General features: G+C 36.9%; 1 protein-coding gene across 1 annotated transcript in view; it reads left to right on the top strand.

Moving 5' to 3' along the window:
* Positions 1 to 645: 645 nt before the first annotated feature.
* c6h1orf226 (chromosome 6 C1orf226 homolog) overlaps positions 646 to 21,723 on the top strand; it is a 28,331-nt gene continuing 7,253 nt past the window's right edge. Inside the window, exons 1-4 of the mRNA XM_017304262.1 lie at positions 646 to 658; positions 765 to 941; positions 18,956 to 19,152; positions 19,258 to 19,382. Of these exons, the coding sequence (XP_017159751.1) occupies positions 646 to 658; positions 765 to 941; positions 18,956 to 19,152; positions 19,258 to 19,382 (512 nt within the window). The remainder of the gene's footprint in view (positions 659 to 764; positions 942 to 18,955; positions 19,153 to 19,257; positions 19,383 to 21,723) is intronic.

Here is a 21,723-nt window from a genome sequence, read left to right as displayed (position 1 = left end):
ATGGACGAGTCTGGGTTTGTGACTTTAACTGGAGAATAATACTTTCCTAATTGCATTCTCTAAACTATAAAGTTTGGTGTGAGAGCCAGGTTTTCCATTCAAACATCAGTGTCTGACCTCACAAATATACTTCTGAAAGAATGGCAAGAAAAAAATCTCATTWCAACACACTACTAACCATTGTGGAAAGCCTTCTCATAGGATTTCAAGCAGTTAAAGCTTAAAATGATTGGCCTGACATCATAATAAACCCCATGGATAAATAATGTAGTGCTTCTCAACTGTGTGTATTATGTAGGCAGACAACTGAATCCTCTTGTGAGACACAGACTATATATAATTTAACAAGCCAGTCTCAGTTTTGGTTGAGAAACAAGAGTTGGAAAACTTTGTAAGCACTGTTCTAATGTATGTTTGAACATTAAATTTGAACCTGAAAACATGGACAATTTCCTTAGAGCCACTTTCTGCTTCATGTCAGTACTGTGTGCTTCTAAACAGTGACACAAAATACTTCAGAGTGCCACATGATGATGATMAAATACTGCAGGCCACAATTGACCTTTCTTGCTGTGTAAGAGACTCCTCTGATTTATATTGTTAGAATTTATATCGCTCTGTTTCCAGCAATTCATTTTTGTCTTTATGACATACAGACGTACACTTTTGAGAAGATGTCTGATGGGAGAACAATGTAAATCAAGCAATCAAGTCATTACTTGATCACCTACTATCCATCTTCTCCACTTGCCTCTTTTCTCCAGTGGGCTCTCAGGACAGTTTGTTGGAGATCACCTTCCGCTCCACGGTACCTCCAGTGATCTGCGACGCTACCACACCCAAATCCGAGGTGTCAGACATCAACCTCTCTGCACTCGGCACTGGTGACGGAACCAGCAACGCCTTTTCCTCTACCAACGGGACTCTGGGAAGCCCACTAGGTAGGGACCAATGTCTACTCAAACTGGAGTGTTTYCGTTTCCTCCCGGGACCGCCGGGGCCTCCACCTCCTCGACTCCCTTCGCCTCCCCCGTCTCTCAAGCCTAACAAGCCAGTGACTCAAGGTCGAGATGTGCCTAACACTCCAGCGAGCATCTTATCCAGAGAAGTGAAATCTTTGGACTGCCTGGAGTTCACCAGGTTTCGCGAGTCAGGTATCGCYTCAGAGTACGAGTCGAACTCAGACGACAGCGATGACAGGGATGACGAGGGGGAGGACGATGAGGATGAGGATGAGGAGATGGAGATCTTTGGCTGGGGAACAGATGGGGAGACGTTGAGACTGCTCAATGCTCTCAACAAACGGGGAGCTCCTGACTGCCTGGGAGATGAAATAGCCATTTGAGACTTTTCCTGTTTTGATGAAAACTCCTCTATTCCTGTCTTACTCACTTCAAATTTCTGTACGGCTAACATTTTGTGGACTAACCTCTGTCAGGTGCGCACAATTATTTATATGAGATTCATATAGTTATACCTCATGTACTTATAATGAATAACAGTTTTCCAGTTACAGATTGTGTTTTTGATTTGTACTTTAGTTTCAGTGTTTCAGTTTGTTCAGCTTCTAAATTCATTTTCTTCTTTTTTATTTTAAATTTTGAAAGTAGCATTCATACCACTGTGATATTCATAAAATGAAATAGGTCATCCTGACATTACATGTTATGCAAAACTATTAGGTTTATCTTGATGTGTCATATCTCTCATTGAAATAAATTAAATTAAATATTTCTTACTGKCTTAATGTAGCACAGTGTTTTGATCTCCAGAATGTGTCAGCTGAACATACCTTCGGACAAAGAAGAATAGAGTAAAAGAACAATTGAAACTATTGATGGTAAAGAACAATAGAGCTGGTTGCTTTTACAAATGTAAAATGTCAGAAYGTCAGTCTGAAGGTAGCACAAATTTAAAGCAAATTGTGTGAAGTSTAATTAAAAAATATTAAGTACCTCAAGGACACTGMTGCTGTAATTGGGCTGAAGCAAAGCGTAGTCTTTTCTACTCAACACCCAAAATGGTAAATGACAAATGTCCTGTACTTGTACAGCACTTTATCTTGCGCTTTACTCTACAGTAAGGTATTTATCGATTCATGCACACATTCACATGCTGATTGTGGAAAGTTAATGTAGTGAAGCCAGAGCTGCCCTGGAACAGTCTGACAGAAGTGAGGCTGCCATGCACCAATGCTGCCAGATCTTCCAACCACCAGCAGCAGATCTAKTTTTTTTCTCAGTTGGACATAGGATTCCAAAAACAGGAGAATATGTACTATTATTGCACCAATACTTAGTAGTTCAACAAGTAAGACTTTTGACAAACACCTAATTTGCAATCAAAATGTCGACACCACTCTTTGTACGTTTTAGCATATTTGCTACTTTAGCAAAGCTCTTCACATCTCTGGCAGCCCAGTTGGGGAATATAATAACTTACTATTTATGGCATCAAAGCAATGCTTTGCTTTTCTAAATTTGTGCCATTTTTAGCAGCTACAAGATGGCCTGTTCGTGTTTCCAAAGCCCAACTCATCGACYCACTGCAACTGTGTTCGACACTTTGTGGTGTTTGTGTTGAAATGCTCTACTGGGTTTTCTTCCTAACATGGTGCTGTGTCGCTTCACTAAATATCTTCACTTTGTTGTATTGTTCGTAGAACATTTTTAAAGATATTYTGTGGCTGATTCAGACACAAATTTTGCTGTCACATTCATCTAGAGAGGACAGCTTTCCTTTTTCAAAACTTTCAAAGTTTGGCATTCTCGTCTAGCTCTAGCTTTGTCATAATTGTCATGTCATAAAACATCAAAGTTGAACATGCTAACTGTGGCATGCAGATTCTGGGATGGAGCTCTTGGGTGTTTTGCAGYATCACTGTGCTTTTCAGACTTTCTTCAAGAATCTGTCTTAAGTTCCCAGTTGTCCAATTATCTTAAAACAAATGGATCTTTAGAAAATGTGATTATATTACTATTATGTCACTGCTTTCTTTGGTTTACGCTGAAATAAGAAAAACTTAAATTTGATGGAGATGTGACCAATGAGACAGGCTTACATCATATGTTGGCTTGTCAAAAACATTCATCATCTTAAAACAGCCTAAGGATTCAAAAATGAGAAAAAAAACCATAAGGTGCTATTAAGATAAAGCAATGTTTGAAAGCTGTAGGGAGACATCCAGTCAGACTAACTTGAGTCCTGCGTAGGAGAAAACAGTCATGTCTTTTTTTTTTCTTTTTTTTTTACTGGAGTTGGTACATTAACTCTAATGCATAAATTTTCCACAAAAGATTTAGACTGAGTCATGCTTCTACTTAAAGCGGTTCGTCATCTCTGTACAGGCAAGGTTCGCTCAGAGTTCCTCTGAAATCTGAAACATCTAAAATGTAGGACATAATTATCCTGCAAGTGCACAAACATATTATAACTATAAACAAAAATAAGAGTCTTCTAAGACACAAATCTATTTGCAGGAAACACTGTTTAAAAATAGTACAGCAAACTGAAATATTGAGAGAGCAAATACCATGAGAGAGCAAATAGTTTTTCTAACTCAASCATATACTTCTGTTTGCTAAAATCTAACATAGTCTTCCCTTCCTTTTCTGTGCCTCCCTTTTTAATTGCACTCAAAACTCATCAGACACACTGACATGCATCCTGATTCATGACCTGAGCTTTGAATTTTATTTTATTTATTTATTTTAGCAGATAAAACTTTAAAATGTGAGTCCCTGTGTGCATTTATTTTCTTCCATCTGTTTTTGAATCGGCAATGATGCTATGTGAAATCAAATTATATCATAACATRATACTCTGGGCTTGGTATTTACCTTCACAACATTTTTCAGGTTAGATCAGGGGGAACCCAATTAGCCCTGGGAGTAGGTGAAGCAGGATGTGAGACTGAAGAACTTGTATCTCTTGATGAAGTGGAAAGCAACTAATCTTGTCATGAAATTGCTAACTCTAGGCTCCAATTTATTGATGATCTTTGCTGCCGTCTGCAATTTGAGGAAGTGGAGTCGCTGTTACCCGGTTTATAATTGCTGGTTGCTTTTCAATAGAGWTGTGTATCTGTATGTACAAATCCAGTTTTCTGCATCATCCCGCACCAACCTCTGTACTTGCCTTTTTGTCTGCCCCTCTTTCTCTCTCCACAGATTCTWCCCATTTCAATTGTCCGCTGTTTCCTTTCTTTTGTAATTTATGTAAAGCTGGGATTAGTTAGATCTAAAGGAACACTGCTTGTTTGTTTCCTTCATTGAACACAAACACAAAACTCCACAACAGATTGAAGCTAAGAGTTGTCTCACTTATTTATATCCAGCTCTGGGTAAAGCCTAAGGGCACAATGCTATATTAAAGTATTAATTTCGATTCATGCTGAAAGCTGACAAGTTTTCATTTTGCACTTTGGTTTATCTGARCAATATTACAGTTTTTGGCAATAACTCATCTGGGACTTAAAACGGGGTCGGGCCAAATCTCTAAGCGCTTAGCGTCTCTTTCACAGAGCTTTAGCCTGATGTGATCAAACCAACCAGTGAATTGAACTCTATGTAACTGCTTCCCTTTTGAATCTGTTCTTATTTGGGAATGAAAGAGATTTTGTTGTATATAAAATTGTACAAAGTCGGTACACATACAATGCAGCTCTTTACCCACTTACTGGCACTCCTGACAAAACTGTGCAAAAATTATTACCATAAACCTTTAACCCAATGACAGAAGCTCAAGTTAAGAAATAATTCCTGTTAAAAAAAATAGTTGGTGTTTGGATAGAATCACGTGTCCCTACCAATCCCTGTAAAGTAAATGCTGAAATATCTTAAACTTTATACTTTTAAGTTATAGTTCTCATAAGTTCTAGTTTTATAAGTTATAATTCATGAGCTCTTGTTTTTCTGGAGTAAAACTTTGATGAGAGAGACCTGGGRAAAAAAGTTTCTCAAATAACTCCAGAGCTGAGTGAGAAATGTAGCAAATAGTTCAAAGTGGTTACCAAGTGTCCACAAAATCTCTTGGTAACCACAACYAAGTGAATGGTGTGTACCTGTCAACCGGTTGTCGGGGAGACGGTGCAAGAAAGGCCTTTTTTCTTTGCTACCTTAATAAATGCCCCATGTGTGAAGCTTGATGAATGCTGCTGAGATTTTAACTAGATTGTGTTGTAATCATTGAGAATACGATTAAGATTTCAGCAAAAATCAATCCAAGTGGATCTAGCATGAAACAAAGGATTAATTGGTTAAGTGTAGTGGAAGATCTGTCATGCTGTGGGCCTCTTTCTCTTCCAAAAGACAAAATCTTTCAATAAAGCTTATTTGTGTATTACAGCGATTCACAGTGCTTTACATCATGAAGACATAAAATCATCAGAAATACCTCTTCCAGTTGTGAAGCCATTAACAGGCATTATATTTTGTCAAGTTCTGAGAGASCCTGACATCATAAACGTTTTGATATACCTGGTTGTTTTAAATAAAATATGGTGTCCAGAAACGTAAAGCAGGTTTTCACTGGGTTTTATGGGAGACCAATAATCTGCAACATATATAAACATAGAAATAGTTATTTGGACACAAACCTTCTCTTTGTCGTCTTCCACAGCCAAAGTACATTAATAGGATTGTTTTCTACACTGAATTAATTTGATTAAGAGTGAGTATTCTTTTTTTTTTACATTCAGCTACTGCAATTTAGAGGGATTTATTGTTTTTGGCTTCTTACACATTCCTTACAGGTGAGCCAATGAGTTTCAAGTGTGCTCCGACTCAAATGTAATTAAAACAAAAGGATACCAAAAGTAGAGTAAAATATGCTACAAGTTAAAAGGACTCCATGTCATAGTTTTCTGATTTCTCTCCTTTGTGAATCAAGAAAAATAATATTGTCTGAGCTTCCAGCTGATCTGCTTGGATACCCTTACATCTTTATAAACGTCATGACAAGACATTAAAGGGAGACAGATGGAGAGWGATACGCAGTAAAGATTCCTGATTGAAATCAGATGGAGGACATAAAAGTTCAGGATCATCGCTTTACAGGCCACATCTCGTACATATAAATTAATTTCCCATAAATTACTCGGACTCACTGGGGACAGACAATCCCAAGTATGAAAAGTGCAAAGAACGACTTTTATGCTTCAGTCTCTTCTTCATCAACTTTTATTTTCTCTTCATCTTCCTCGCCCATCTTGGTTTTTTTTCTTTGCCAATGTCTTAGGTTTCAATTTATTTAATTTAAATCATATTTAAGCTCCCAAAGCATTTAGCACTATGTGAGGTTTTTATTCAAATGGAGACGTAGATTCCAATTCATTCAAGTCGAGGCTGCTCTCACTGACTGAACATAAGGCAATTAGAGTTCTGAGAAAGGCAGTCTTTCTGAATGCTATTGGAGCATTTAGGCTACTTGAATTATTTCAACGAACATCTAAAATTTACACAATGCATACTGCGACTCTAGTATTTCATGAGTTCATTTTTTTTTTTTCAATTATTACTTGTATAATTCACACTTTTGATAGAACATTTTGTGATCAGACATATTTTAAAAATATGTAGACATGTGATGGTAGGGAATGATTATTATTGGATAAAGAAGATTTTTAAAAACACCCAAAAAAGCTACTGAACGTATATTTTATATCTTTGTGACTGCTGCCTGTCATAATGCGGCAAACCAATGATCCAATGCAATCGGATTCTAGGAAATATCCTGAAACTACTATCCAACATTTTATTACCTAGCTGTAATAGAAAGTGCCACCAACATTTCTTTCTGCATTTCTTCACTCATGATGTTTACATTTTCATATTCAAAGAGGCTGTGTTCTGCTCTGACTCTGCACCCTCAGGGGCAAAATTTATTTTTGTCTTTGCCTTTTTTCATTTCATCATATCTGTATTTCTTTAACTTGTGGGTCACCTTTACCGTATTCTCTTCTTATCTTCTGAACTCAACTTTTCCTCTGACCTCTCCAAAATGTCAGACTTCCTTTTTTATTTTTAATGCAGCCTCTTGTGCTTCTTCATGCATTTGTGATTCGTGTTTTGTGACAGTGGAAAAAGGTATAGCCCTCAGCCTTTCACCTTGACAGATGGGGAGATAGTAATTACTTTGTATCATGCTTGTGGAAAACAGACTTATGAGAGCAACCTGTCAGAAAATATTAACCAATCTTTTAGTGGGATACATATGGTCCACTCAAGCTGAAACCGATTATAACAGAGAGGAGCTATTTGTGTTATTGGTTCATCTATTAGCTTTAATCATTACCTACATGTTATTCATTAACCCTTTAATATGCATATTGTGTACATTCAATTGCACACAATAATGTACACAACATYGTGTACATTATATTTCTTGTCAGAAAACCAAGAAAAGAGTAAATGGTAGTTGATGAGCTTAGAAACTGTTTGCTTTTACATCCTAAAAATAAAAATAAAATGGGTATTCTTTTTGGCATTATTAAAATTCATTAAACTCTTAAGGAATCAAACTCAAACTCTTCTTTCACTCAGCGATAACTGCCTGTAGAAGTTGTTTGCCACTGAAAGCTACTCTGCCAACTTGTCCAGCAGAGTAGAACTGGGGTTGGTGACTTGCATTGATTTCTCCGTCACAGACACATGTTGTTTGAAACTGAGGTTAAAGACTTGGACAGCAAAGGGACACTGTAGATCAATATACAGTCCAGTCTGTCACCAGCTGATACACACACTGCAACAGCTAACCAACACCTGACACACACCCACAACTTCTGGAGCTTGTGAATACAATTTAGTTTAACATGTCCAATTTATTCCTATCTTCAGGAAAGAAAAAATATATATATTTCTTTACTTTTAAATTGTCAGCACACTAATTCAACAACCCAGAAAAACCATTAGATTGTGGTCAAATGCTTAAAGGAGACAGCAACTGGTACTGGTGTCATCTAGTGGTAAGGTTGTCTAAAAGAATTTTCTCTACCTCCTCTTTCAAAGTATGGAAGCATTATGTAGCTGTCGATTCAATATTCTAGTGATGCAGTTGAATTACTGCAACTATTTACTCCTATCTAGTATAGAAACAACTCACGTTTTCACAATAGCACATTTAAAATGACTGACATTATTATAAATAGATCAGAGCATCTGTTGCCGTTTTGTTTACCATAGATTGCTTACATGTCAGGTAATGTGTTCAGAGTAAGTCATAGCTGTTTGATTCAAGGTTTCAGCATAGAGTCACAAAAGCACAAACAGAGTTGAGGAGGTTYTTTGTGCACAAGAGTGTTAGCATTTGTTTGTTGTTATTAGCTTGGTCCTAGGAACAAGGACATRAGTATAAAAAATATTATCCRTTTAYGTTAAGACAATAGTCAACAACAGTCCAATAAAAGCAAATATAGAAATAATTTATAAGAAAGGACCCMAAAACTGATCTCTTAACAATGAACACAACAGGGAATTTGCACGCAATGGSTGTCCTGAAGCGAGGAAGTAAGGGAAGAGGAGTCCAAACCAAGCAATGGATAAACCAAGGGGACTAACTTAAGCCAACAAATTATAACTGCAACACAAATGCAAAAACTAACAGATAATAACACAAGCATGTTTCTAATAATAAGACTTGATCTTGGTAGCTTATTCAGAGTCATGTCCACTTCTTCCAGCAGCCTGATGGGTTCCTCCACTTCCTGCTGTGACATCGCAAAAAGTCCTCTCCCCCAGCCAGTTCTTTAATTCTCAGCAAAACATAAATGGAGACTGTTAATGAGCTGAACAAACATAAGAGCTGTTTACCAAATGTGTGCACCTTTATTACCAAACAAGTATTTTCAACCAATATTACAGAATAAGTTTGCTGGGGAGAAAAAACAAATATTAGTACTGAGAAATGGCTGGAGGAACCTCCACAAGAATTTATTCAGTCCTCTGTTTGTAAGGCTGTCAACTAAGTTAGCTGTGATAATGTGGAATATGACTGTGAGATGAATGAGGAGTCAGTGGGTCACATGTAAACAAACAATCACATTAGACCATTAAAGCCTTGGAATTAATGGCTCTGTCTGTGCTAGAAGAGCAGAAGGCATWAAGTACTCAAAACMRGCAAGTAATTAATCCTCTGACCTCAGCATTAGCAATAAGAGCTAGAACTTCATCAGAAGCTACTGAGATTGATGTGATGAGTGTGGACAGAGTAGTCTTAACCTAGAGGCAGTTGTGTTTTCTGGATGTTTTGTYTTTTTATTCTCTTTTGGTGCTCATGTAAGGGAATGTTCCCTCCACCACCCATACTTTCAACATATTGCTCAGTCAGATGACACTTGATTCTTTACATTTGKGAAATATTCAGCAGTGCTGCATGTCTCTGTGTAGATTYGTGCTTTCTGTAGGCTCCATRTGCAGTTGCAATCTGCTTTTGATGTTGCTGTGRAGCAGAACYGACACCTGTTTTGTATGACGGAGTAGCTTGAGTCATAATCTGSCACATGTGGAGCTCAGGATGTGAATGGCCAGCATGCAAAGATGATTAACTGAAGGTGTTTACGTATGCCACATCTGTTTTAAGAGCCAGCTTTCCTTTCTTTGTTTTGGCCATGYTTCTTTTGCATGACTTTGAATTTGTTGATGGCAATGGAATTAAAATGTGTCAGGTTGTTTATTTTAATTTGTCACGTTTGGGCTTCAAGTTTTTGGCATCCCTGTCAAAGTCAATAGCTAGGGGAGGTGTCACCTTTTCAAAAGCTGTTAAATTTCTTTTAAAATGAAAAAAAAAAACAGCAAAATACAATACTGATAAGTGTGTGATGCAAGATTTCACCAAATATGAGATTTTTGTTGACAACCTTCAAATTACTTTTCACCAAAAAGTTAAAAGCATCACGCGGTGATGAGAATTACTGAAATTGTCATTTAAAAACTAAGCTTTACAAATGTTTTTTTTTATTGTGAGATCTAAAGTTAATAACTGCACATAACAATTCAGCCCATTGTTATATGGCCTAAATAATTGAAACGCATAATGCACAGTGCTGTAGTCTTTTATTTATATGGTTTATTGGTATTCATGCTTCAAAGGTTTTTACAAAGTCTTGAACATAAAAGAAGCTTTTGTAATAAAGAGTTAAAAGCCAATAGTTYTGTCCTTTATGGTACCATGTGTTCCACATGTGTGTAAGGCTCAGTCTGTATGATGTAACTGTTATTTTCAAAGGAAATTTGCTGCCTGTGAAGATCCAGCACAAATCTTCATTACATATACTATTAGAAGTAATTTCTGCCTTTAATTTTAATTTTTTTAATTTACTTTTTTGTGTGAAAATACGTTTTGGAAGGAGCGCATACCAACCCTTCTGTGTGATGTTGAGATCAAATGAAAGTTACAATTCAACAAATCTTGACATTGTTCATTCACCCCTGCAGAAACCCCATGGCTGTTTTCATCTCTTGCAGCTGTTCATATGAGCAGGAGTCAAAATCTCTAAAACGGACAGAAATAGAAGGAGATAAGAGTAAACTCAAGCTGTAAAACCTGGGACAATGTTTGCACTTTTTTTTTTCTTTTTCTTTCCTTATTGCTACACTTGTCCTTCTGTCTACTACCCCCCCCCGCCCCCTCCTCCGGAGGGAGTTGTCTGGTCAGACAGAAGGTAATTTAGCAAAAGACAGTGAATTATTGATCTGGTGGCATAGATATATAGCTGACTGGTAGCACTTAAACATGTCTGGCTAGATTCAACACTAYTGTCGTATACAGTATTTATTTTTCTCTTATCTCTAAGATCTATGTTCATTATTGTTTGACTTGTACTCTGAGGTATATTTATATCTCCATGGCTTTTGTTCTAAAACAGGGCATTTCATTTCTCCACACATGTGGGATCAGGTTCCAGTAAATGTTCTTGTTACTAATTTTATTTTCAAGTGTGCAGCRTATATCCCACCATTATAGAAAGGAAGCAGTAAAGAAAAAAATGCACATTTTCCCTCTGTAATTAGAGAGCGGTAGGTGTTGTGTCGTGGCTGCTTTGCTCAGCGGTCCGGTCAAACAGCAGCAAGATGAGAAGTTAATCCAGATCAGTTTCTGCCATTTCTATTGTTGAAGCGAAGGAATCATTTCCACCTTCCCGAGACTTTAGGTGCTACCTGAAGTATGCTGCGGTGTGGCAAGCTGTGCGTGTCTCACTGATAATGATCTTGCTCCATCTGTTTTGGATTCATACTGTGTCTGCAGTCTAAGGATGCCCTGTTTAACTCACACTTGGGGCTCCTTTTCGCTGCAGCTTTCCCGTGAAAAGTGCAGACCATTTTTTTTCTGCTTAACTGATTCATATTAAAAAGCTGTGATTATGAACCCCTCTCTCCAGTTGTTGTGTGAATATCCTCACAGTAAGAGACTGCGCTTTAAGAAGATTGTATTTGTCAAAATGATAGGTTTATGTGAACATAAAAAAAAGTCAATTAATTTAAGGGCCTGCATGTCTTTTTTCATGGCTTACATTAMTGTCTCCTAACTGTGGCTTCTAAAATTTGAAACATTTGTTCACAAACAGAGATATATCAGTGTTCAAGTAATAAGTTGATACATTTTCATCATGGGCCTTRATTTCTGTTTATCTCCATCTTTATTTTTGTTTGCTTCTTYGTTTTTGTTTTGTTTTTTGGGGGGGATTGAGTGATGTATTTAAGTACGCATACTAAAGTTTGAATTTTTAAAGGAATTTCTCACATAGAGGCTCAATTATGTATAGACATATTCTACAAAAAATGTTTMTATAAAAGACTCTTAGCAAATTGCAGAGARACCACAMCTTTGTTTTTYCCRTYAGCGAGCTTCTGCTGCACATGTGGTTTGATTTTTGACCAATTTGCTTATTAGAAGTGGTGGAGTTCATTTAAACTGATTTTTTTTCYTGAAGAGCACCTGGCTTTTAAGCATTTATGYTACATTTACTACATTTTCTGATTTTAGAATTTGTGAACAATCCATAAATATASAATGTAAACCAAAAAASTAAATGCGATGAGATGAAAACCTCCCTCTCCAGAGTTCTGGAAAGGGCTTAAATATTCCGACAGAATCTTGTCAGAAGCTTGTTGAGGTCATGGTGCCRTTTACTCTGAGGCATCTCAACACACAATTAATGAAGGTGTTTTTATACGTTTGAACTGTAGATAGAAGATAAATCGAACAAAAACAGAAACATTATGCCAAGAGCAARCTGTCGGTCAGGGTTCAGTAAGGTTGATCAGAGATATTTTCCATTAATCCTGTTTTTTAGTTGCTAATCAGTCTGAGGCAGACCCACACCCACTCACTTTAATCATTCATGTCATAATGAAACCGAGTGAAAAATTGATGAGCAGATCCTCCGTGCATCTTCAAGAGGGAAGAGCTTGAAATGTTATTTCCCCCTCCCTCCCCAAACCCTCCGCCAGGCCCTAAGGTAAGATTGGCCTAACKTGTAGTTTAATATTTTCCTCATTCAGATTCGCAGGACACACGTGCATCCTAATGAAGCCCAGTGAGAGCTGTAATTGAATACCGCAGCGATAATGACCCTGTCTGGCCTGAAGATTATGGAGTTTGTGTTCAAGTGAGCGTGTTTTCAGGTCGCTTATCCTCTCAGCGCAGCCATCGCTGCTTATATTTTCATCTGGGTGCCATGTGCCGTCGTCTCATCTTTTCCCACAGACTGTCTGATTGCTTTCACTATTTGTTTTCTGGAAGAGTCAGGTGCATTGATGCACTTAATCCAAAAAGTCTTATGATTCTCCAAAGCCAAATGATACCTTTCAGGGTTTTTTTTTTTTTAGGAAGTTAACAAAGCAGGAAAATATAAAGCTGTTATTTAGTAAAGTGATTGGAAGTTTTTTTTACATGTGATGTGTTGAGAAAAGATGCATTTAAATAAACAGTAACAAGTAAACATAAAATATTTACTTTTATTGTTAATCTTTGTTTTTCCAAAGAGATTGTTAGTCTCTTCTGTTTTTCCATTTGATTGCTATGAAGCTCTTCATTTGAATAGCTATTACAGTAACATTTTAATGTTACAAATGACCAACACTGGAAAAAAAATCCCATTTCACTTTTACTTTTGGAGAAGGCTAACAATTTTCTGCAGTGTTGCAGATGATTGCGTTATCCTCACAATGGATTCAGTCTGGTTCCTACGAAAGACTCTGCTCTCCTTGGTAAACACTTTTTGTGTGGACCTAAATKTCTCACTTTGCTGCTCTCATTCTCGTCTTGACCTGCTTCTCCGTGCGACAAAATTTTATGTCATAAAAGAACATGATGACATAAGGATGTAAGTGATTGCATGTTTACGCTCTACATCTTGGCGTCTCCACTAGTAATCTCACTATTGTCTTATTAATCAGCAGCCATTTGAAAAGAACGAATGCAAATGAATGCAAATTGTGGCATACGGAGCGCCTAGTCCTAGCTGTAATTTAAAGAACAACTCGTGCACAGAGCACAAAAATAACTACATCGTTTTAGAAAATAATCTCTGCAGATGTTTGGATTTCTTTTCATTCCACCTTCTTTTCCATTTGTAAGCATTATTCTTAACATCTGTGTTAATGCACATTTCAGTGCWCCAGTACTACTGCTGTTGCTTTGTGCTTTCTAAGGGAGTGCAAAAGGTAAACAGAGATGTATTGGAAACACCAGGAAATTAGTTGTAGTTGTTGTTTTGCGCCCCTCAGCAGCACAGTCAGCAGTTTGAGCTCCATCAGAGGTTTGTGACATGCAGCCCATTAAGGCCAATTCCCATCAGATCCGAACAAGCAGACATGCATGTTTGCAGTTACAGCTACATTACAAATTTTGGCTGAAGAAACATCAAGAAAGTTCCTGTAAAAGGATGTTTCTTTTCAAAAAGCAGTTTTTCAAAGATATGCAGCTTTCATATATTTTCAGCATCTTTGATGCTACAAAAAAATATATATCAAATATTGTTTATTATATTTTTTGTGCTAATTTGTGATCATTCTGCATAAATCCTGCTAGAGAAACACCAAGAGATGATTCTGTGGCTGATGTCTAAGGGGCCGATGTCGCAGATGTCTGCCCTGCTGATTTCACTTGTAGTTGGTTTGGATTTCTTGTTTTTTCTCTTGCATTTGTCTCTTATTTTCTAAATAAATTGGCCTTTACCACAGACAGCAGTAGGCCCACAGGGAGGAGGCAGATGACCTTGATTTTTTTTTTTTCCCCAGATGATCTGTCTTATCTTATACTGTGACAACATAGTGACAGTTTGAACAAATATTTAACATTGTTTTTTGTATATAAAAGTAACCTACTGCATTCTTAATGCTTTCTGTACCTTTACAAATAAAAATCTTCAAGAGGCTGCGATGCAGCAGCCAGCCGATCAGCAACAATCTTACTGATTGTTAAAAAAGAAAAGAAAAAAAAAAGCCCTTGCAAATTGGCAACAGGCAATCTGCAGTTTGTGGCTTCCAAGAGTTGTTTTTAACAATATATTGGTAAGAATAGAGGAGAGGCAGGTCAGTCAACATGTCCGACAATTTGAAGTTTTCCTTCAGACAAAATGAAAGTGTTTCGATAGTGTCACAAACACTGTGATGGAAGTAAAGCTTTAAACATTAKTCTATGTCTGCACTTCCTGTAAAGTAGATCCCTACGCGTAATAACATTCCATGACAGACGGATTTAATCTCTTTGAAAGATAAAATAGAACAACTTTGCTGCAGGACATTGAATTTCCTATTCTGTGCTGATGTTTCACTCTCTCTCATGGCAGCCTGAAGGATCTCAAGCATGTTTGAGTGATACAGCTTCTTTTCTAGGAGCCTTCACAAGCTTTTGTGCTTTCCCTGAATTTATTTACACACACCTCACTGATGATGAGAATTACTGAGTGTTCTTCACTCTGTAACAACAGGAACTCAAGAGGATTGTTGTTGGCTGCCGATCTTTTTAGCACTTAGGTGTGRTGCATTCACTGACTGGGGGCACCAATAAAGTATATAATCTAGTGAATGTTATTACCAGCGGATTTCTCTATGCATCTCAAATTTCTATTGATTTTCATCTTCTTTAATCATCTATGCTCCTTTTCAGTATGTGTGTTTGAGGTTTACACCGTATATGCTTGTCATTTTTGTCTGTGTTGTGATCCTTGACTTTCCCTTCAGATGGCCACGGTCCCACTTGGCTTCTGAAAAGTGGCCACGGTTATTGCAATGCTGTTTATTGTTGAAATTAACATACTTTCACAATTTTACTTGCGAATATAATTTGAATCTTTTTCTTCTTTTTTGATTAGGTTTTCAGAGTTCATTCAACTAGAACTTGCACAACAAAAAAACTTGATTAACGGATAGAAGTGGTGGACAGCACAAAATTATGACTGAATAGCAGTGCATGGTGTTAATTACATTTTATTTCCTTTTATGTTTTTGTCAAAAAGAAAAAAGAGGGCTTAATTTTTCATCTGCACAAACCACAGTGAAGCTGCAGCACACAAGATTGTGCCATCTCTAATTACAAGGATGTGAATTTTTTTTTTTTTTTTATTATTAATTTGCCTGGTAAGTGTTACTGATGGTCATACGTTTGAGCACAATGAGTGGTCAATCAAACAAATCACCTGTTAAACAGCCCCAGTTTAGTAATGCCAATTACGTTGCTGAAATAGCAGCATATTTGTGAAGCAGAAGCAGTGCTGATATTCAGGATGCCAACAATAAAGTGGGARACAAATGTACTGTGTGCCCATTAATTGTATTTTTATTTCCCAGAACATAGCAACATTAAACAGTGTGACGGGGGTCCAATCGTCACCTAATTTAGGTCCTCRGTAAATGGTAATGGTCTGTTTTATTAAGAAGCAGGCTTAGTCTGCAGAATGTTACATTATTAAAATTTGGTTAAGTCAGCTACTCTACAAACTATAATTGATGTATGTGCATGTAAAAACACACCAAAAGCATGACACATTGTGCCAAGGTGGAAGACTACTTTTGATTTCTTAAAATAGAAATCAAGTAGTTTTCCATTAATTAAGCACTCCTGTGTTTGAATATGCCTCTTTGTAATTTTTTTTATTTTTTTTTATTCAAGTTCATTTTTTCCTGTGAAAATCATCTCAGACTGCCTTGGTGATGTTCCTACATGAATAAATATCAGAGGTGGTTTCAATTTACAAAGGCAAATATCTGCTCATCACTGCATCAAACTGATGATGTTAATCATACAGAAAAATCAGGAAATGACTCTTCAACCAAAGGTAATTAGCATAACTAAAAGATTTTAAAAAACTGCTGCATTTGCTCAGCTAACTCGTGTATATTCACTTGTAACATTTCTATTACTTCTCTGTGGCTGTAGTTGGGGAATATTGACATTGGAATGCAGAACAATAAGTAGTGTTAAACAAACATCAGATTTGCATTCATTCTTGGGAAACCGTACCCTTCAGTGAAGGTTCAGGGACAGTCCAGCAGAGAATTGGACATAAATAGTGATAAGACACTATTTGTATGTAAATGAATCAGGCAAAGAAATTTCAAGTAGTTTCCAAGCAGTTGAAGTTGAAGCAATAGGTGGTTCAGAGAAAAGCTGCAGAATGTTAAAATTCAGATATATATGTATGTATTTATTTATTTTCAAATAAGAATATTTCTTGCCTGCCCTACTAATAATGAATTGTCCTCCAAAAATGAATGTCTAGTATGTCCATTATTTTGTATATGGGAATAGTGTTTTCAAGATAAACAATTCCTGTTGGAATAATTCAATTTGTATTCAGAGGCTCAACAGTAAGTTAGTAAATAGGTAAATATGTACATTGTTGAAAATAAATAACTGAAGGAATGGCCAACATGAAGTGAAGTGCAGTAAATAAATAAATGCTGACTTGCAGGGGTAAAAAATGAATCAGCAGATAAATATAAATAAATTAATCCATCCAGTCATTAAGTCTCGAGTTAAAGTTGGAGATTTATTTCTGGATGGAATCGGTGTGTTTGGAGCTTTTTCCAGGAGCTTGTTCCTGTTTACTACATAACAAAATATTTAAATTAATTGAACCTTGACTGGACAACTCCCAAGGTTCCAGTCAAGTAGCTGTAACATTTTTGTGTGATAAAACATTCGATATAATTAACTATCGATAACATGAACTGATGTGTTCAGGTTTATTACCCTCAAAAAAAATTGGTTAAATACAATGAAATGGACAAAAAGTGCAATATATTACCCTAAAGAAGCAAAAATCTTAAAAAGTTTTTCTGTTAGACGACTTGTCTCTTCTGCTGATGTTGGCTCATCTGTCTGACACACTGATTGGAGCTGATATAAAGAGACTAAAAGATGAAGCTGCAAAGAGTAAACATATGAACATGAAGCCCGTTTCATCTGCAAACAAAACGGCTGCAAGTCACCTTGAAAGAACCCTCAATTATTTTATAATTAAAGTTCGCAGTTTGTAGAAGAAAGAAAAAACCTAAATGAGCTAAAATCTGTCGATTACTTGACTTACACTAGATCAGAAAATGTGTGGAATGAATCTTTTTGTCTTGCCATTTTTCTTTTAGAGTGTAATCTCCTACAAATGGGGTTTCACCAGACAACTAGTCAGTCGACTACCTCATATCACTCATTACAGATGTGTTTCAGATTTAATGGTGGACTCACTCTGTTCCTCTGTTCTACAGAATTTTATTTACAGTCCTTTCTTGGTAGCTGCATGTTAGTAGAATTTTTTTTTTCCTTTCCTTTTTCATATCCCTTTCTATTTCCTTGAAGTTAATGGACTTTACATCACATTGATTTGTACTAAAGGGTCAGACATCTTCGAGCGTCTGTCTAATGGGCCCTTCTAGATATCTTGATTGGAACAGCAAATGGAAGATTTGAGTGCAAAGAGGTGTCAAGGTTAGCCTTTAATTTTGAATTCGTTTCAGTGTTTTTCCTCCATTTATTTGTGTAGAGGAGTTTTGGATAAGCGACATTTTTGTTCCCAAGCAGAAACAGTGGAGTAATGTGCACATTTATGGGCTAAACTGATCTGAAATCTAATGCTTCTCTGTCTCGTTAAATGCTTCCCGAGAAATATTTCTCTCCAAGAGGTAAGATATTTGGTGGACTGAGCTGAACTGAATTTCTTTCTGTTTTGCTGTTTCTGAGTCTGCAAACTGACTCATTCATGCATGACTGCTATTACTGTCTGCTTGTTTTGTGTTCCACTGCAGTAGTCTAACATGTTATTAATCATCCTTTCCTCACTTGGTATAGTGGTGCTATTGCCTTTATCGTTTTAATCCCACATGCTAAATTCAGTTTTGCAGAACAAAATTGAATCTTACTTTGATGATGCAATATCAGTTTGCTTTAAGCACAGATGAGTCTTACAGTGAGAGACTTTTCAGTCCCCCAATAAGCTCGAACAATAAAAAGTAGCCTGAATTCAAGAAATGGGCTCCTACTTTTTCTGAGAAGCCCTGAAAATAATGAAAAAATAATAAATAGGATATTTCTTTTCAGGTCAGAAAACTGATCAATTTGCATATTTCTATTTTAATCCATGTCCTGTTTGCTGAGTGTGCACATCCATCCCTCCATCTAGCAATCTCTTGAATTTGTGGTTTTGCAGATTCTGCATTCAAAACCTTTGAAATGCTCTAGAACTCTGTAAACTTTTTAGAAGATAATTGCAATATTACAAAAAAATGTGTGGGAGCCTTAAAATAATTTACTGAATCTAATTATTCTTAATGTGGAGGAATACAGAAAAAAAAACAAAAAAAAACATTTAATTTCTGTTGGAACCTCATCTACATCATTTACTGTTTTAAAAGTTTGCAGCTTTGCTGTACCTCCTGTTTCTAAAGCACTTTTTCTTGTCCTGTTTAAGTTTTTGTGGCAATTTTTTTATAACACTCTCTTTTGTTTGCTTCTTGTCCAGTTGATCAGAGTTTGTTTGAGAACTCCATTGCCCAGAAGCAGAGCCCTCAGATGTCCAGAGCAGGTCAGCACTCCACCCGATCCCTCTCAGCATCAGCTAATTCCAATTCTGGCTCCACCTTCATCGACTCCCCATCCTCTGGAGGACAGCAAAGGCTGAAAAATGCCATTAACCTGGGCAAGGCAGTTGGGGCAAAGGTCAGTGCATCATAAGCTGATTTGTAGCAATAACCTCTGCGGGTTCTCAAAAAATACCCAGATAACTTATCTTCCTTCAAAGCTGAGAATTTTCTTTCCCATAAGGTCAACGACCTGCTGAGAAGAAAGGAGCCGAGCCACCTTGGAGACATCGGCGTCACTGAGGTCAACAAGAATGTTGGCGCAGTTTGGAGCTGCATGGACAAACTTGGCCACAGTTCTGCCAGCAGGTGCATTCACTCATAAAAATTGTCATCAGTTGTGTCAATTCAATTTATATTTGATAATTGTTAGGGGTTCTAAAAATTATAAAGGACTTGTTTATGTTTCATTGTGTCAACTCAGGACCGTAAAATGTAGACAGCTACCCATGTAAGATGTATGATTTAGCAGATGAGCAACTGTATGATTTCTTACGGCAGGTGAATTGCATCACAAACTTCCAGCAAAGGTTCAGTCCAGCAATGAATTAAAAGTAAGCACTGATAGCACTCAAACTACACTAAAACTGTCATATTCAGATCAAAAACAGGAGGAATCACGCAGATGTGACTGTACTTATTGCTGGAAATAAGAGGACAATATCCGGACACTTAGCTTAGCTTCTAAAATTGGTCATATTTATCCAGTATCTTTTTCAGGCAAAAGGTTGGTAAACACAGCTCCCTCTGCCACAAGGCGAAGAACTCCCACCAGGCTAGAAATAACATTTTCTAGAGATCTATCAGTTAATACATTTTTGATACTTCTGGGTGCTTAAAAACAACCCAAAAAAGCTTAATTTTTTTGAATATACATTTTTTAATATTTGTATGCCCTGTGACAGATTGGCGACCTGTCCAGGGTGACCCCGCCTCTCGCCCGGAACGGTAGCTGGAGATGGGCACCAGCAAACCCTCTCAACCCCACTAAGGGACAAGGGTGTAAAGAAAATGGATGGATGGATACATATTTTTATGGACTTATTTTTTCCCTGTAGCATTTATCAAAGGAGCACAGTGCTGAAAGAAGAGTGTCCTCAACTAAAAACACTTAAAGTCAGGTTTCAGAGTAGAATTTGCTGAAATCCCATGTCTGTTTTAGAGGTTTTAGAGGTTTTAGATCCTCTGTGTGGATTTGTGATGCAGCTGTTTGAGAAATATTACTGCAGCGCAAGAATGTGCACTACACGAGTATTTTAAGTTAGTTGGGATCAACAAACCTAATTGATTTGACCAAACAACATTACAGTTGTATGCTTTGCCAAATAATTTGCTAAGATGGAGAACAAAGCAAAAAAAAAAAGAGAGAAAAAATCTCCTTTTAGCTTTTGAATTACCACATTTTTATAACTAGCAGTGACTGAGCTTGTTCTTGTAATCGTTCACAGGAGTGAGTTTTTCATGGATAGCACAGAGACTTTTGTGCAGAGTGATCAATAGTTATTAGTTCAATTTTACCTTTCAAGGATTGTCATTATGGCACAGTGCCAAATTCTAAAACCCTTTTTGAGAGAGGAAATCTGATCTCCGATATCATTACAGCTATTCTTCACATTGAGGTTTTTGGACAGTGGGACATTTCAGTTAAAGCTCATGGACTCCTGTGGAATGACACTTTTGGGGTATTGAAGGAATGATGGGTTGGCCTTGGACTGGGTACAGGATTTATTTCTACATGCCTAATAATAAGCAAGTCATTTTGGCCTGTGTAGTTGTGCACAATACTGCACTGGACAGTCGGGTTTAATTTGGTGCTCTGTTGCATGATGCACTGCTATGAGTCAGAGGGAGACAGCACGTCTATTATAAAACTCATTTTCAGCAAGTAGTATAAGATAAATCATAATATTTGCAAATGCTTTATTCGTGTGAAGAATGCCATTACTGGTTGACTTTTAGTGTGTCTGTTGTTTTGCACTTCGAAAATGTGTTTTCTGCTGTTTTATTTGTATATTTTTCAAATGGTTTGTGGGTAGTGCCACTGCAACAGTGAATTAAGGGATTCATTGACTGTAACTGACAATCGTTTCTTGCTGCCAAACATATCAACACCTGTTTGTGTGGAAACTGGGATTGGCCAAAAGACACCTGGTTTCATAAATCACAAATGGAACTTGTCCTCCTACCATTTCTGAGCCCAAATGTATTCCAGGTTTTTGATAAATGAGACTCAAAAAGTGTAAACAGAGCACAAGTGTCTGCTTTGTTTGTTTGCTATCAGTTCCTGCTGTTTGAGTTTTCCAGCTCATGTCCCCATTTCATCCCCTGCTACGTCAACTTTGCACCTGTAAGAAAATATCTCAGGTGCTCTAATCTAAACCATTATCTACCAGGCCTATTTTTGTTGTTACGTATTATTTTGAATTATTATGATAAACTGTTTCAATAATTCTAATGAAATTTATGATTTAAAAAATTTCTGTATTATCTGAACAGATTACATTACACTGTAATTCAATGTGTGATGGCTGTTATTCTCAATTAGTCCTGTCAACGTTTATTAAAAAAAAAAGACTGATAATCTTGAATTAAAACAAATAAAAATCGTAATAATCATTTAGGTTTATATTATTTACTTCATGCAAGAACA

The sequence above is a fragment of the Poecilia reticulata genome, linkage group LG4 (assembly GCF_000633615.1).
Source record: "Poecilia reticulata strain Guanapo linkage group LG4, Guppy_female_1.0+MT, whole genome shotgun sequence".
Classification (NCBI taxonomy): domain Eukaryota; kingdom Metazoa; phylum Chordata; class Actinopteri; order Cyprinodontiformes; family Poeciliidae; genus Poecilia; species Poecilia reticulata.
Note: the sequence above shows the minus strand (reverse complement) of the source record. Positions and strands in the feature narration are given on the sequence as shown.